The 13,211-nt window shown below is 36.8% G+C and overlaps 2 protein-coding genes across 3 annotated transcripts in view; one reads left to right on the forward strand and one right to left on the reverse strand.

Moving 5' to 3' along the window:
* prxl2b (peroxiredoxin like 2B) overlaps positions 1-4,558 on the forward strand; it is a 5,139-nt gene extending 581 nt beyond the window's left edge. The window contains exons 2-7 of the mRNA XM_014002857.1: positions 31-235; positions 529-580; positions 789-852; positions 979-1,054; positions 1,775-1,893; positions 4,113-4,558. Of these exons, the coding sequence (XP_013858311.1) occupies positions 31-235; positions 529-580; positions 789-852; positions 979-1,054; positions 1,775-1,893; positions 4,113-4,139 (543 nt within the window). The 3' untranslated portion in view covers positions 4,140-4,558. The remainder of the gene's footprint in view (positions 1-30; positions 236-528; positions 581-788; positions 853-978; positions 1,055-1,774; positions 1,894-4,112) is intronic.
* A 232-nt stretch (positions 4,559-4,790) lies between these two features.
* mmel1 (membrane metallo-endopeptidase-like 1) overlaps positions 4,791-13,211 on the reverse strand; it is a 20,643-nt gene continuing 12,222 nt past the window's right edge. For both annotated transcript variants that reach the window (XM_014002855.1, XM_014002856.1), the window contains exons 14-24: positions 13,000-13,128; positions 12,650-12,748; positions 12,490-12,573; positions 12,306-12,409; positions 10,358-10,416; positions 10,087-10,206; positions 9,794-9,927; positions 9,630-9,695; positions 9,437-9,532; positions 9,202-9,278; positions 4,791-8,375 (exon numbers count right to left, since the gene is read on the reverse strand). In XM_014002855.1, coding sequence (XP_013858309.1) covers positions 8,276-8,375; positions 9,202-9,278; positions 9,437-9,532; positions 9,630-9,695; positions 9,794-9,927; positions 10,087-10,206; positions 10,358-10,416; positions 12,306-12,409; positions 12,490-12,573; positions 12,650-12,748; positions 13,000-13,128 — 1,068 coding nt within the window. In that variant the 3' untranslated portion in view covers positions 4,791-8,275. The remainder of the gene's footprint in view (positions 8,376-9,201; positions 9,279-9,436; positions 9,533-9,629; positions 9,696-9,793; positions 9,928-10,086; positions 10,207-10,357; positions 10,417-12,305; positions 12,410-12,489; positions 12,574-12,649; positions 12,749-12,999; positions 13,129-13,211) is intronic.

Consider the following 13,211-nt stretch of genomic DNA (forward strand, 5'->3'; position numbering starts at 1 on the left):
TATATATATATTTTGCTCCCTGTCTTGCAGAAAGTAGAGCTCCAGTCTCTGTGGCAGGACCAGCCTGTGGTGCTGTTCTTCCTGCGCAGGTTTGGCTGCCAGGTGTGTCGATGGATGGCTTCAGAGATCAGCAAACTGGAGCCGGACCTCAGGGCCAACGGGGTCTCGCTGGTGGGAGTCGGACCAGAGGAGCTCGGGCTGCAGCAGTTTAAAGAAGGAGGGTTTTTTAAAGGATGTGAGCAACTTTTAGCTTAACTAATGCAAATATGATGCTTTAATTTACTCATGAAACCTGTTTGTTCTGAAGATGTATACGTAATACGGTGAAAGATCAACACTTAAATCTCTGCTCTGAAAAAGACAATAATCAACATATTTTATAACTTCCACTTTTGCCTGCAAGCCGCTATTGTTGCCCTGATGCACTGTTTTGTAACAAAAGTATTGCTGATTAACCACAAAGATTGAAACAAGCTCATTAAATCTGTCACAGCCATCCTGTTGTGTAAATTTAGTCTCTTTTTACAGCCATTTATGTCGACGAACAAAAGAAGTGTTACAAGGATTTGGGTTTTAAAAGGTGAGCACATTAAAGTTTACATTGTTCAACACAGAACAGTGACATTTTTATTATAGTTTAATTTGAATATTTTAACATTTCAGTGAGTTTATTTAGAGCCTCAGCAGTTTAAATAATAGTCTATAGGCTGGAATAAATTTCTAAAAGCTTGTGTTGCTTTTTGATGGTCTTAAATAAAAAAAAAACTAAATGTATTTTTTTCTCTCAGGTACACAGCTTTGAGCGTGATTCCTGCTGCTTTGGGGAAGAAAGTACGAGATGTAGCTTCTCAGGTAGAAACGTTCGTAGTTCTCACATTCGAGACTTATGTAGCACACATCAGCTTATGTAACTCGTCTCTGTAAATTACACAAGCGCACAGATCGATACATTCATTGTGTCATCTCTGCTGCTTTCAGGCGAGCACTGCAGGAATTCAGGGCAACTTCTCAGGTGATCTGCTCCAGAGTGGAGGGTTGCTCATCGTGGCAAAAGGTAAAATCACCTCAAAAGTGAGGTGCAGTCTTATGAATATGAGTAAACGCATAGAAATAGTTTAAAATAAATAAAATKATGTATTTGGTGATTTTATTTATGTTGAAGTTGGACAAAGATTCAGGAAAATTCTCCAGGTTGAACACGGTCCAGAAAAAGACACTTATAACCGATGTGTCCACTAGAGGGCAGTGCTGCATCACGTTGTTGAATTGTGATATAATCTTTTAAAATCACTCTCATTTACTGTTAGAGCTCACCAGGGCTTCTGACTGTCTTTCTTGTGTTTAAACTTCAAGGAGTTACTTGAGTTAATGTGCCGAAACTATATTTTATTTTGCTTTTGTGAGGGTGGAGGAGTAAAATCTCATTCGGTTTAGTGTGTCTCCTCTTTTTTTCAGTCATTGTTTCGTCAAAAGTCATTTTTGCAGTCTGTTCACCCAACTTTTCACTGAGGGTTTACCCAGAAATGTTTATTTTTATTACCGTAACATAGCAGTTGAATAACATTAAACATCATTTTCCTGATTTGTATGTAATTATTTATTTGTACATGCTCGTAAAAAAACTGCTAAACCCACTAATAATAAACAAAAATTCATTTAAAGAAATCATAGATTTTAAACAAAACAACTGACTTATTTTTCTTGTCACTTCATTCAAACTGAAAGATACAAAGTTCTAATCTGTTAAAATAGTGTCTCTTTTTTTCCCATGAAGGTGGCGAAAAGGTGTTGCTGCACTTCGTCCAAGACTCCCCAGGAGATTTTGTACCTCTAGAGGACATTGCCAAAGCCCTCGGCATCTCAGCCACGGTGAAAGCAGGACAGAAGCCGGTGGTAAGACCTCCTGTACATGTCCTCATATTAKCTTATACGGAACGACTTTAAGTAGCACGGTTAACAGACTAGAGGTCAAATGCATCATTTTGTGTTTGTGTTAAGGCACATTGCACTGAGCTTCTCTTTGTTTCTCTTCAAACGGACTCCGTTTTACGTCAGTAGACACTCGTGCACCAGAGCAGCGTCTTCACAGACAATTTCACACCTATTAACCATCTTCATGGTCTGTCAGCATCTGTATCAAAGGGTCTGGGCACCTTTTAAACTCCACTGATAAACTCTGTGTTTGAGAACAAGAGAAGTTATTGTACACATTTATTCCCCAGCAGAAAACTAGCTGTGGTAGAGTGATCCCTGATTAGTTGTAACATTAGACTTTATTTAAAAAACATATATTTTAACTGTAAAATAAAGACTGTAAAAAACACTGTAGGCTTCTTTAGTTTTTTATCATTTTTAAACTAAAAGTTTAAAAATATATTACACGGACTGAGACATTTTATTTACACGCAAAGCATTCTGGGTAAATGATGACATGGATAGGTCCTCGGTGCGAGGCTGCTAGGGAGCTATATCCACCCTGAAGGTTAATCTTGGACAATATCTGATGATCGACTCTTTTAAATGAAACCAGAGAGCGTTGACAGAGAGGAGAAGKTAGAAATGACTCAGCCTGTAACTGAAAATATAGATGGAGGACCTCAGTTTAGCTTGTTAGTTTGTAGCACTAGTGCCGAGCTAATACATATAAGGCAATATAGCTTTGGCGCTAACGTAAAGGCTAACAGGCTAAGCTGAGGTTCTTCTTCCATGAAGCAGCTCTGTTGTCCTCCATCCATATTTTCAGTTACAGGCTGAGTCATTTCTACCTTCTCCTCTCTGTCAACGCTCTCTGGTTTCATTTAAAAGAGTCGATCATCAGATATTGTCCAAGATTAACCTTCAGGGTGGATATAGCTCGCTAGCAGCCTCACACAGAGGACCTATCCACGTCATCATTTACCCAGAATGCTTTGTGTGTAAATAAAATGGCTCCGTCCGTGTTGAAATATATTTTTCAAAATTTACAAAACTAAACAGCCTACAGCATTTTTACAGTATTTTACAGTTGAAATGTATGTTTATCAAATAAAGTCTAATGTTACAACTAATCATGGATCCCTTTAAACAACTTTTATAAAATATCTTCTCACACACACTGTTATGTATGTGTTCATAGAGCTATCTGCAACAGGTAAGATATTAGTTTATAACCACAGCAACATTGAATACAGTCAAAACATAAAATAAATTTTGCTCAGATAAGGTGACTGTGTTTGAACAGAGCAGGCTTTAATCTGTGCTCTAAGATAAAACTAATCAGCTGTATTATTAGTCTGCATTTACTCAAGAACAAGGGTAGGAATGTTCTCCAAATGTCCAATTTTAAAGGGTTAAGAACACCTCTTGTGCTGCTCGGGCCTGCTGAGATTTATTAGAAAATATTTTATGAAAATGGGAACCATTATATTTTTATATCAGGCCTAACATGACTGTCATAAAACTCAAATGAGAAACATAATGACTTCAGTGCCCGACGCGCCGCGGAATATAATTTGCATGTGAAAGTTTAACTCCTGTTCTGCGTCCCATTCGCACTCGTACAAAGACGAATCGCTCATCGATCACTGACTTCATATCTGAAGTCTGGAGCTTTTTAAACTTTGTCCCGTGATCACCTAGCCCTTTGATGTGCTCCTCATATCCARCACGCGGCCCGGTGCTGGTTTCCCTGAAGAGCCGTCATGTCAGAGCCGTTGTATCCGACGCCCGCAGACAGAATAGACCTTGTTTTCTCAGACGGATCATAATGCGTCAGGGGGGAAAAAAAAGAAAAAGAAAAAAGTGCAGTTGAGTTTGGTGAGGAGGATCAGACAAAACAGATTTGTTAACAGAATGATGATGATGATGATGATGATGATGATGATGATGATGATGATGAAGGCTGAGCCATCAAAAATCCACGTTACTTTTCAGGAGTAAAGATACAGTTTACTCCTTTTTAGAAGCTCCTTTTCTGCGTCCAGAAGTAAAAAAACTACAATTCTATTAGACTTAATGCTGAGGAAATTAACTTCATAATAAATAATAAAATCATACTTAAGTTATCCTGCAAAAAAAAATCTAATTTTAAAAATCTTATGTATTCATTTGACTTTTTGTTTCATCTCTTGCAGTGCAATGATGAAGTTTGTACGCGCTGATGAAGAACGTTTTGGTTATATCTAAACTGTGCCTGAGATAATAAAAAAGGGGGAAATATAATAAAATTGTTTAAAGAAGAAATAATCACTGGTAAGATTCTAATATCATAAATGCCTTTTTTGTGATGTACAGTTGATTTTTTTGTAATTCTTTTTACAAAAGCTCAGGATTCATGCAGCTGTTTTATATTACAAATACTCTGCATTTTTTTTGTTAATACTAATAACAATTGGTATTTGTTTTCATTTTAATTTAAAGGTAATTCAATTGATTACATTGATCACAATTTATTTTTTGTACATTTTAAAGGCAAAAAGCTTATGACTGTTTTTCCATTTGTCTGTGAAGTATTTTAAATTAAAATGAGTTCTTTGCTTCAATTGTAAGTAATAAATAAACAAAGACATTTGCTTTATTACACTTGTGTATTCACTTTAATTACCCACTTTCTACCCAGAAAACTAAACCTATATCATGTTTAATAAAGCCTAATGGTACTTAAAAAACATTAAACTTGCATTCAAAATGTCAATGATTATTAAAGCCCAAATGACAGGTATCTAAAACTAAAAATGGTTTAAGACTAAATCTAATTWTAAGCCTAAAAGAAAACAATTAAACAAGTAAAATAATGCAATCACACATGATCATTTGGCATCATTTTGTTCATATGTGAAGTTTATTTTGATTGTATAAAATAAAGATAACACATTTAAAGCAGGGTCTTGAGATCACACCATTTGAGACAGTCACTTTAAGAGCAATAATTACAGATCTGAGTCACAAAAATAGCCGTCTAATTACATAGCAGCAGCAACATTCATAGAAACATCTGAATTCTYGCAAAGCAACAGTTTTACTTGATAAATATTTCTTTAAATAAATAAACTCCTCTGATGTGTATACAGATGAAACATGTTCATAGAATAAATAGCCAAAAAAAGCATTTGTACTTTGTAAGTAACTTCCAAAACAATACAGTTTCACAATTTAAGTAAATGTGAATTAAAATCTAAGGTAAAAGACTGTCCTACATGTTATTTTTTTGTACCAGATTTTCTGCACAGTCAACAATAACACTTTATTTTGTCTAAACTTTGTGTTCAGTAAACAGCTGTTGCACTGGTTTACACTGGTTTACAGGAAAACTGTACAGGAGTCTAACTTTAACAACAGTCCCTCCAGAAAAATGTTGAGTCAGATTTTAGCCTCCAGCTGGATTTTGCTCCAGTCATAAGTTTGCATTTTMATATGAATAAACAGTTTGACATCTTGGAGAGATATTAATCTCTGCTTCCAGGGAATCAATTCATTTATTTAAAGGATGCTTTTACTTGACATAGCATTAGCTTGAAATGTTTTTTTTTTTTTACTGTTGTAAAGAAAATAATATTTTATATATGGTACACTGCAAAAGTTAGCCATCTAAAATTAAGTTAGACACTAGATTTTAGTAGGAATCTTCTYAAATTAAGAGAAATAAATTGCCAGTGCAGTAAGAATATTGCACTTGGTAAGTCTTCCTGAAATAAGGAAACATTTCCAGATTAACAAGATTAATAATCTAACACATTCTACTGTTGCTTAGTGTATCAATCTCAAAACCAGATTAAATATACTTTTTGATTGTATATACAACTGTAAGACTTGGTTAGATGGACAGTTTTTGCAGTGTAAAATAAAATCTGATGTCTTCTCACTATTTTTGTCCTAAAATTTATTCAGTCCAGAAAACAGTTTGTCTTCTTTCCTAGTTTGCGAAACATTTAAAACACATTTTGTTCTTTTGGTTTACCAACATGAGTGATGTGAACTACTACCAGCCGTCGAATAAACATGTTTGATTTGACAAAAGTTTGATTCAAATTTACTTAACAAATGCATTTGTTTGAACCGATGGAGCGAATGAACATTAGCTGGCAGTAAATGAACCCTGCAGCAGGCTTCCACATCTGTGCACCAAAATCCTGAATGTGAGGCGAGAACTCGAAACTAAACTACAATTTTATTTTATTTTTTTCAGAAAAGAAATATACTTAGCACACAAGGAAAGTCATGTTTGGTAGATCATTTCTTTGTCGTAACAATCAATAAATCTTATATTGTTGGACAGCCTGTTAACTTTCCTTTTAAATGGAGCCACATTTGTAAGGAACATGCATTTGTGGGATGAGCAGTAGAGCTGAGTATGTGGGTTCATGAAAAATTCACCACAACAGTTTATTTTGCTGTTTCTATTGATTCTTGTTTTGAGCTTCTGCTGCCCATCAGATGCTGCTATAAGATTTGTTACAACAAAGAAATAATCTACCAAACACAAATCTCCGTACGTTTTGTGCAAAGTTTAGATACACACACACACACACACACAAAAAAATCACCTTCTACCACCAATAAATGTTCATCCTTTGGTAGTTATCGTACCCAGTTCATTTCTTGGCATTGAAAACATCTGGTTGTTACTKAATTTAAAGCACAAGCATCCATCCAGTTAACAGTTTCATGCACGTCTTTTAAAAGTTTCAGATATTTCCCRAATGTCAACCATTTAGGTTATGATTGCAGCACAATATCAGCTCCTAAACTACGGTGAAAACCGTCCATCCCATCACGTGTGTCACAACAGTATTTGCCAACAGGTGAAGACTGAAAGACGAACTAWAAAGCGTCAGTGTGCACATTCAGTGAAGCAGCCTCTGTTGAGACCTAACAGTCGTGTTCAGTATACCAAGGCATCCTAGAATTTAACAAGCCACCGTAAATATTCAAATCAGCTGTCTGTTGTTTGTGTTTGTGTTTGTCTGCCGCTGTCTCCTCTGATGTGTGCGCTGCTTTGATTCTCCCGTCGTTACCGGTTAATAAAGGTTGGAAAATAACAGTCCTGGCCCCGGCCCACCTCGTTAACGGCAACAATCGTTGGTGTTTTTTTATCTGCCCGAGGGTTCRTGGATTGACTGCGGCGGTCAGCTCACTTCAGCTCGCCTCGCCCGTCCTTTCATCTCACAGAACACTGATCAAGGCAAGATCAGAAGGCAAAACACTTCATCTGCTGCCTTTCTGAGTGGATCGAAGGCGCTTTCTTTACCTTTTTTTGCATGTAATTGGCAGACACTAAAAGTCTAGCTGCTGGAGTCTTGTATACTCCCATACGAGATCATATGGGTAAAGGGAAAAAAAGGGTGTTTGGGAGTTTAAACCTATGCAGACATCTTATAAGAATGTAAGTCATTTTGAATATAACATGAGTGAAACAGCAGGCTTCAAACATGGGTTAAAACTAGGAGAAATTATCCAGTTATCAGCAAAAACTCATTTTGCTTCAAGGAGTTGTTGGTTAGAGTTGCAGACTGTCACCCCATTAAACAAGTGAATTATTGTGAACACAGCTTTCTGCAGTAAGAGTGCGGTTTCTATTTGCCTCCAAAAAAAGGGGGAACAAAAAGCTCTACCTGACTTTGTAAATGTTGAATATGTTATATGTCTGTTAGTGTGTAAATATGGAAAGCCACAGCTCCTCATGAATGTCAATTTAAGCTTAAAGCTGCGACCGATTTAACAGTCTTAAAGTCTTCAGGTAATTTAATTTTACATAACAGTAATCAAACTCTCAGAGTGTGACTAATTCAGTGTAGCCTTACTTCAGCAGAACCACTTTCATTTATTATTCCTAAGAGTTCGATTTGTGGCTCTAGTTTTCCTTCTGAACTGGTTCAGTGTCTTAAAAATATATCAAACCCAGCAAAGCTGCTCCGTGCCAAATGTTACCAGATAAATCAGAAAAACATGAAAAAGTTTTTTTTTTAGTTAGTGAATCAAAGGCTGGAAACACACTTAAAGCCAAGTTTAACATTCCCACAAGATATTTTTTTCTTCTACACAGTCTTTTCATTCGTTTGCCCACTTATTTGTCGTGGCACCAGAAAAAGAACTCATGACCACCTCATTTGGAGACAACACGTAAAGTTTAAGAGGACATTTAAGGATATCCTCCAGGTTTCATGCGCATTTCATGTGAAAGTTTGTGTCATCACTCCGCACCAAATAAACTGGACTAGTTTGACAGAAAGATGTCACAAAAGTTGACATTTTCCTTTAGATGTGAGTCGCCCGTGTTGATTAAAATACAGTAGAAGCTCTACCAGACGCGGCACTTCTGCTCGGGGTTCATCGGGCTTCCTTTTGGGCACTGAAAGGCCTCGGAGAACGCTTCGAAATTCTGGAGTGATCCGAGCACCCTGAGGACAAGAAGGGAAAAAAAATTAAACCACTGAAGACAATGCAAACTGAAGTTTGTGCAACATGTTAAAGGAGCTCCTAAGATGTGTTCAGCTTTCCAATTCTCAATTAGAAAGGCAAACTGAGCTGTGGTGGGACATGTACTTGGTATAAAATCACGCTTTTGACTAAACTAACCCATTTAGAGAAGCAAGGCACCATATATGTTCAGGCTTTGCCCTATAGTTTATCCCCATGAAACGTGTTTCTAAACAATATACTCTGTACTCCCACCCTTTTTTTACCAGAAGACAATAGCAAGTATTTTTTTATTTTTCTAAGTCAATGTAATATGATCTCAACTCAAATAAATAAATAAAAAGTTACCGACTGTCCAAACTAGAGGTTGCAGAAACCTTTTCCTTCTCTGTGGAACAGTCTTCCTTTCAAAGTAAGAGTGGCTTAGCTCATTGGTGGTATGAAGTCTTTGTTGGTAATTCATTTGTTTTCACTGTCTCTAGTTCTAATCAGAACATTGTGATTTTTCTGTTCAAGTTTTATTCAATAAATTTATTTTATTTGATGTGGATTTTATTGTAATTTAGTTCATGTTTAATTTTCTGGCTTTAGTACAGCATTTTAGTCAAAAAGAGTTGTTTCTAAATGGTCTATAGAACTTAATTTTATTTACTGATTGATGAGTGATTGAGTGGCTCTTCTCCACATATGTTTTTTTTTATTTGGCTGAAACATTAATTTCCATTTAAGAAATTAAACAACTTTTAAAAGTGACGAGGATCCACTGAACAGACGTTTGATTACCTGTTCGGCATTTAAGTATCTCACCTGTATTCTAAAGGACTGTGAGAGTCGGTCTTAATGGACTGGCTGGCATACTCAGGCCGATAAGCACCACACCACACCTAGGCAAAAAAATGTTTACATCAATAAAGATTCAACTTTAAAGGCTCCTCCAGTTAAAAAATAAATAAATAAATAATAATAATAATAATAATAATAATAATAATAATAAACTGCTGAAAAATAACATTCAGAAATAACATTTTCTTCTCTCCCTTACTTGGGCAAAGTTAAGAAAAAAAAGTTGTTTGTGATCCATATCCAGCCCAGGCAGACGAGGTTCTTCTCCCTCCATTTCCAACCCGTTCAGGTAAGCCTGTAAGCACAGCTTTACTTCATAAAAACTATATTTGCAGAAAATTTAGTATGAGGATTTTGGAGTTAATTATTAGTTAGTGCGGAATAAATCTTACTTTATATGCTTGACGGACCCCTCCATTGTCTGCTATGTTTTCTCCCAAAGTACTGATCCCGCTGACCTGCACACAGCAAACAAACCCCAGCATGACAACAGTGGGGTTTTTTTAATGCGAGATATTAGAGTAAAAACAAAAACACACCACTAACAGGCACTTACGTTCTGTCCGCCTGCCAGTTTCCAGTTAAAGTTGCCGTATTGTTGCACCATGCACTGTGACTGGTCTTTAAAGTGCTCAGCTGAGTAATTACTCCACCAGTTTAGCATATTACCATCCTTGTCAAAATTACGCCCTGCAGGAAGACATTACCCACTGAGTAAAGTGCTGTTTTCCAAACATGTTGCGTCTGAGAATTAGTAGGAACAGATTTAAATGAAATAGCCTCTGTATTTATCTGCATTTATCAGTTTAGTTTTCCAAAAACACCAGAGATGAATCACCGCTGTCTCACCATTGTCATCGAATCCATGTGTGATCTCATGTCCAATAACCATTCCTATTCCTCCAAAGTTAAGGGCCTGGTGTTGATGTTTACTGAAGAAGGGCGGCTGCAGGATTCCTGCAGGAAACACTGCACGGCCAAACGAGGAAGGAGTGAAAGCTCAATGAGAAGTGGCAGTGCTCAGCAGAAATGTAATCAGGAGTGACCCTCACCGCCCAAAACATCTAGACTTTTTCAATGAGGCCGCCGGCAGCCCCATCGATTTTTCTGAAACTCTTACCTATCTGGTTTCTGTTTGGTGAGTAGAACGCATTTACCACAGCAGCACCGATTATCCACCTGAAAACAGGTTCGATCAGGATTTAAAATATAAACACTGCTGTCCATTTTCACAGGAGAATGAAATTCATGCACAAATCGTTTTTTTAAACAAAACATTGAAAATAATTGAAGTAGCAAGATTGATCACACCAATTAATTCATCTTCAGCATCTATCCTGTGAGGGGCTGCAGGAATCTGGCGCCTCATCCCAATTTATTCACGTGTTAAACCTGTTAAAGGGCAAAAGAATGCCCGCGTTCTGTATTTACTTTAGTTTCACTTTAAAGGGATCCATGATTTGTTGTAACATTCAACTKTATTTAACAAACATATATTTCAACTGTAAAATAAAGACTGTAAAAATACTGTAGGATGTTCAGTTTTTATCATTTTTAAACTAAAGGTTTAAAAATACATTAGCTAGTGCTGAGCTAGTACATAAAATGCAATATAGCGTCGGCGCTAGCACAAAGGCTAACAGGCTAAGCTGAGGTTCTTCTTCCATGAAGCAGCTCTGTTGTCCTCCATCYATATTTTCAGTTMCAGGCTGAGTCATTTCTACCTTCTCCTCTCTGTCAACGCTCTCTGGTTTCATTTAAAAGAGTCGATCATCAGATATTGTCCAAGATCAACCTTCGGGGTGGATATAGCTTGTTCACACCGAGGACCTATCCACGTCATCATTTACCCAGAATGCTTTGTGTGGAAATAAAATGGCTCCGTCCATGTTAAAATATATTTTTAAAAATTAAAAAAACTAAACAGCCTACGGTATTTTTACAGTCTTTATTTTACAGTTAAAATATATGTTAATCAAATAAAGTCTAATGTTACAACTAATCAGGGATCCCTTTAAAGTGTCCTGCACAATTACTATGGTAACATATTTAAACACCAGGATGTTAAAATAGTTGTCTAGACCCCGCTCTTTTGATTGACACCTCATTTGACCAACTGAGTTAATCTATTGGCTCTGCAGAGTCCAAAAATGTGTGACAAAGCTCCTCATGTCACATCCAGAGCACATATTGTAGAGTGACTGTAAAATCAGCCAATCAGCTCTGAGCTTCATTCTCACTCCACAGCTGTATAGTCAATCACCTTACCTTTTATTTGGTATATAGTTTTGGGGCGTGGGAACCTCGTGTGGATGTTAATTCATAAATCTAAATCTAAATGTTAAATTTAAATGTTAAATATTGCAACTAAATAATAAAGCTCACATTTACAGCCTTTGCAGTTGCTGCTCGGCTTTTGTTCTTATGACATCATCCAACGACAAAAGCAACCGCTAACACCGCTAACCGAGCTGCACTTCAAACTGCCAGAACACAGGTACCAGCCATATTGTTTTCAATGAACACATTTTGAATTTAAATTTTAAATGCCACCTTCAGCCAATAATACCTAGCTGCAGTTAGCAGTAAACCCTTCTCCCTTCAGCAGCAGCTTTAGTCGCAGGATGATGACATCACAATAAAAGCGGTGCACCAATGGCAAAGGCTGCATTCCATTACAAACATCTTAAATGAAAATTTAGATTTGCACCTTTACATTTACTACTTAATATTTATATGTAACATTTAAATTTAACATTTAATAAATATTAGCAAAATTTAAGAACAATGAGCTAAATAACAAGAAAATGTTAATTGATTTTTTTAAACTGGTGTTTTACACTCAAAGTGAACTAAATAATGAAAATGTGTTAGTGACATTTTATAACTTTTTATTTTAAAGTTGGTGCTGTATAGACTTGTGTCTATAAAAGTATCAGCATTGGCCAACTGCATCCCTTTTAATGACACAGCAGAAGTGGTGTTGCTTGTGTTTACACTGCAGCTCAAAGCACCAATAAAACACAATGAYCACGGACCGTTTTATTTTTCAGGTTCCTGATACTTACAAATCAGGATCCACGGGCTCACTGAGCTTCTTCAGACTTTTATGTGCTTCAGACTTAAGGTTTTCAAGGATGTTYTCGAAATAGTGCTCCTTACTGAAATTAAGCTGAAAAAAAAAGATCTGTGTTTAATAAGCTGAATATTTCAAACAGCGTAGCCTGTAAACATGTCTCAGGTTTTACTTACATGTGCATATTCCTGATCTAACTTTTGGTTGCTTTCCTGCAGAATATGATCTGGATAGCCAATGTGCTCCTTGATTGCCATCGCCTAAATAGATAGTAATCAGTGTGATTATACTCATAAACGTTTAGAGATTGAACCGCTTTGTCGCTGGCTTTTGTACCTTTTCCCTTGCTTTTTCCTTTGAGGGTGCATCCATCCAACTCAGCTCCTCCAGTGTTTCCACATAAGCTTTCTGGATCTTACTGATCAGGTCACTAACCTGTGAACATTTCATAAAGAGTAACATAAAAATATCCTGAGCAGAAATCTATCATAGATTCAGCACTTGTTGGTGTTCCCAATTTCCAAGAGGAATGAATTTAAAGAAGCAAAGAAACTGATTTCAGATTCATTGGGTGAAACATCTGGGAGCCAAGTGCAGGAGTTTGTGTTGCGTTTTTGAATTTCAGCTTTTAAAGTGGTGGAAACTGGTGCACGTGCTCCATAAAGACCAGAAAAACAACAACTCACCATTCGTTTACTTTCTCCAGCAAACGTCTCACGCACGTACAGCGCTCCAACTGCGTTCTCCATACTGCTCTGGACGTAGCGGACACATTCTCGCCACCAGGCATCCTCCACAGTGGTTCCATAAAGAGTCTGATCACACACATACAATTATTTTGTGTGTGTGTGTGTGTGTGTGTGTGTGTGTGTGTGTGTGTGTGTGTGTGTGTGTGTGT

The sequence above is a fragment of the Austrofundulus limnaeus genome, unplaced genomic scaffold, assembly GCF_001266775.1.
Source record: "Austrofundulus limnaeus strain Quisiro unplaced genomic scaffold, Austrofundulus_limnaeus-1.0 Scaffold15, whole genome shotgun sequence".
Classification (NCBI taxonomy): domain Eukaryota; kingdom Metazoa; phylum Chordata; class Actinopteri; order Cyprinodontiformes; family Rivulidae; genus Austrofundulus; species Austrofundulus limnaeus.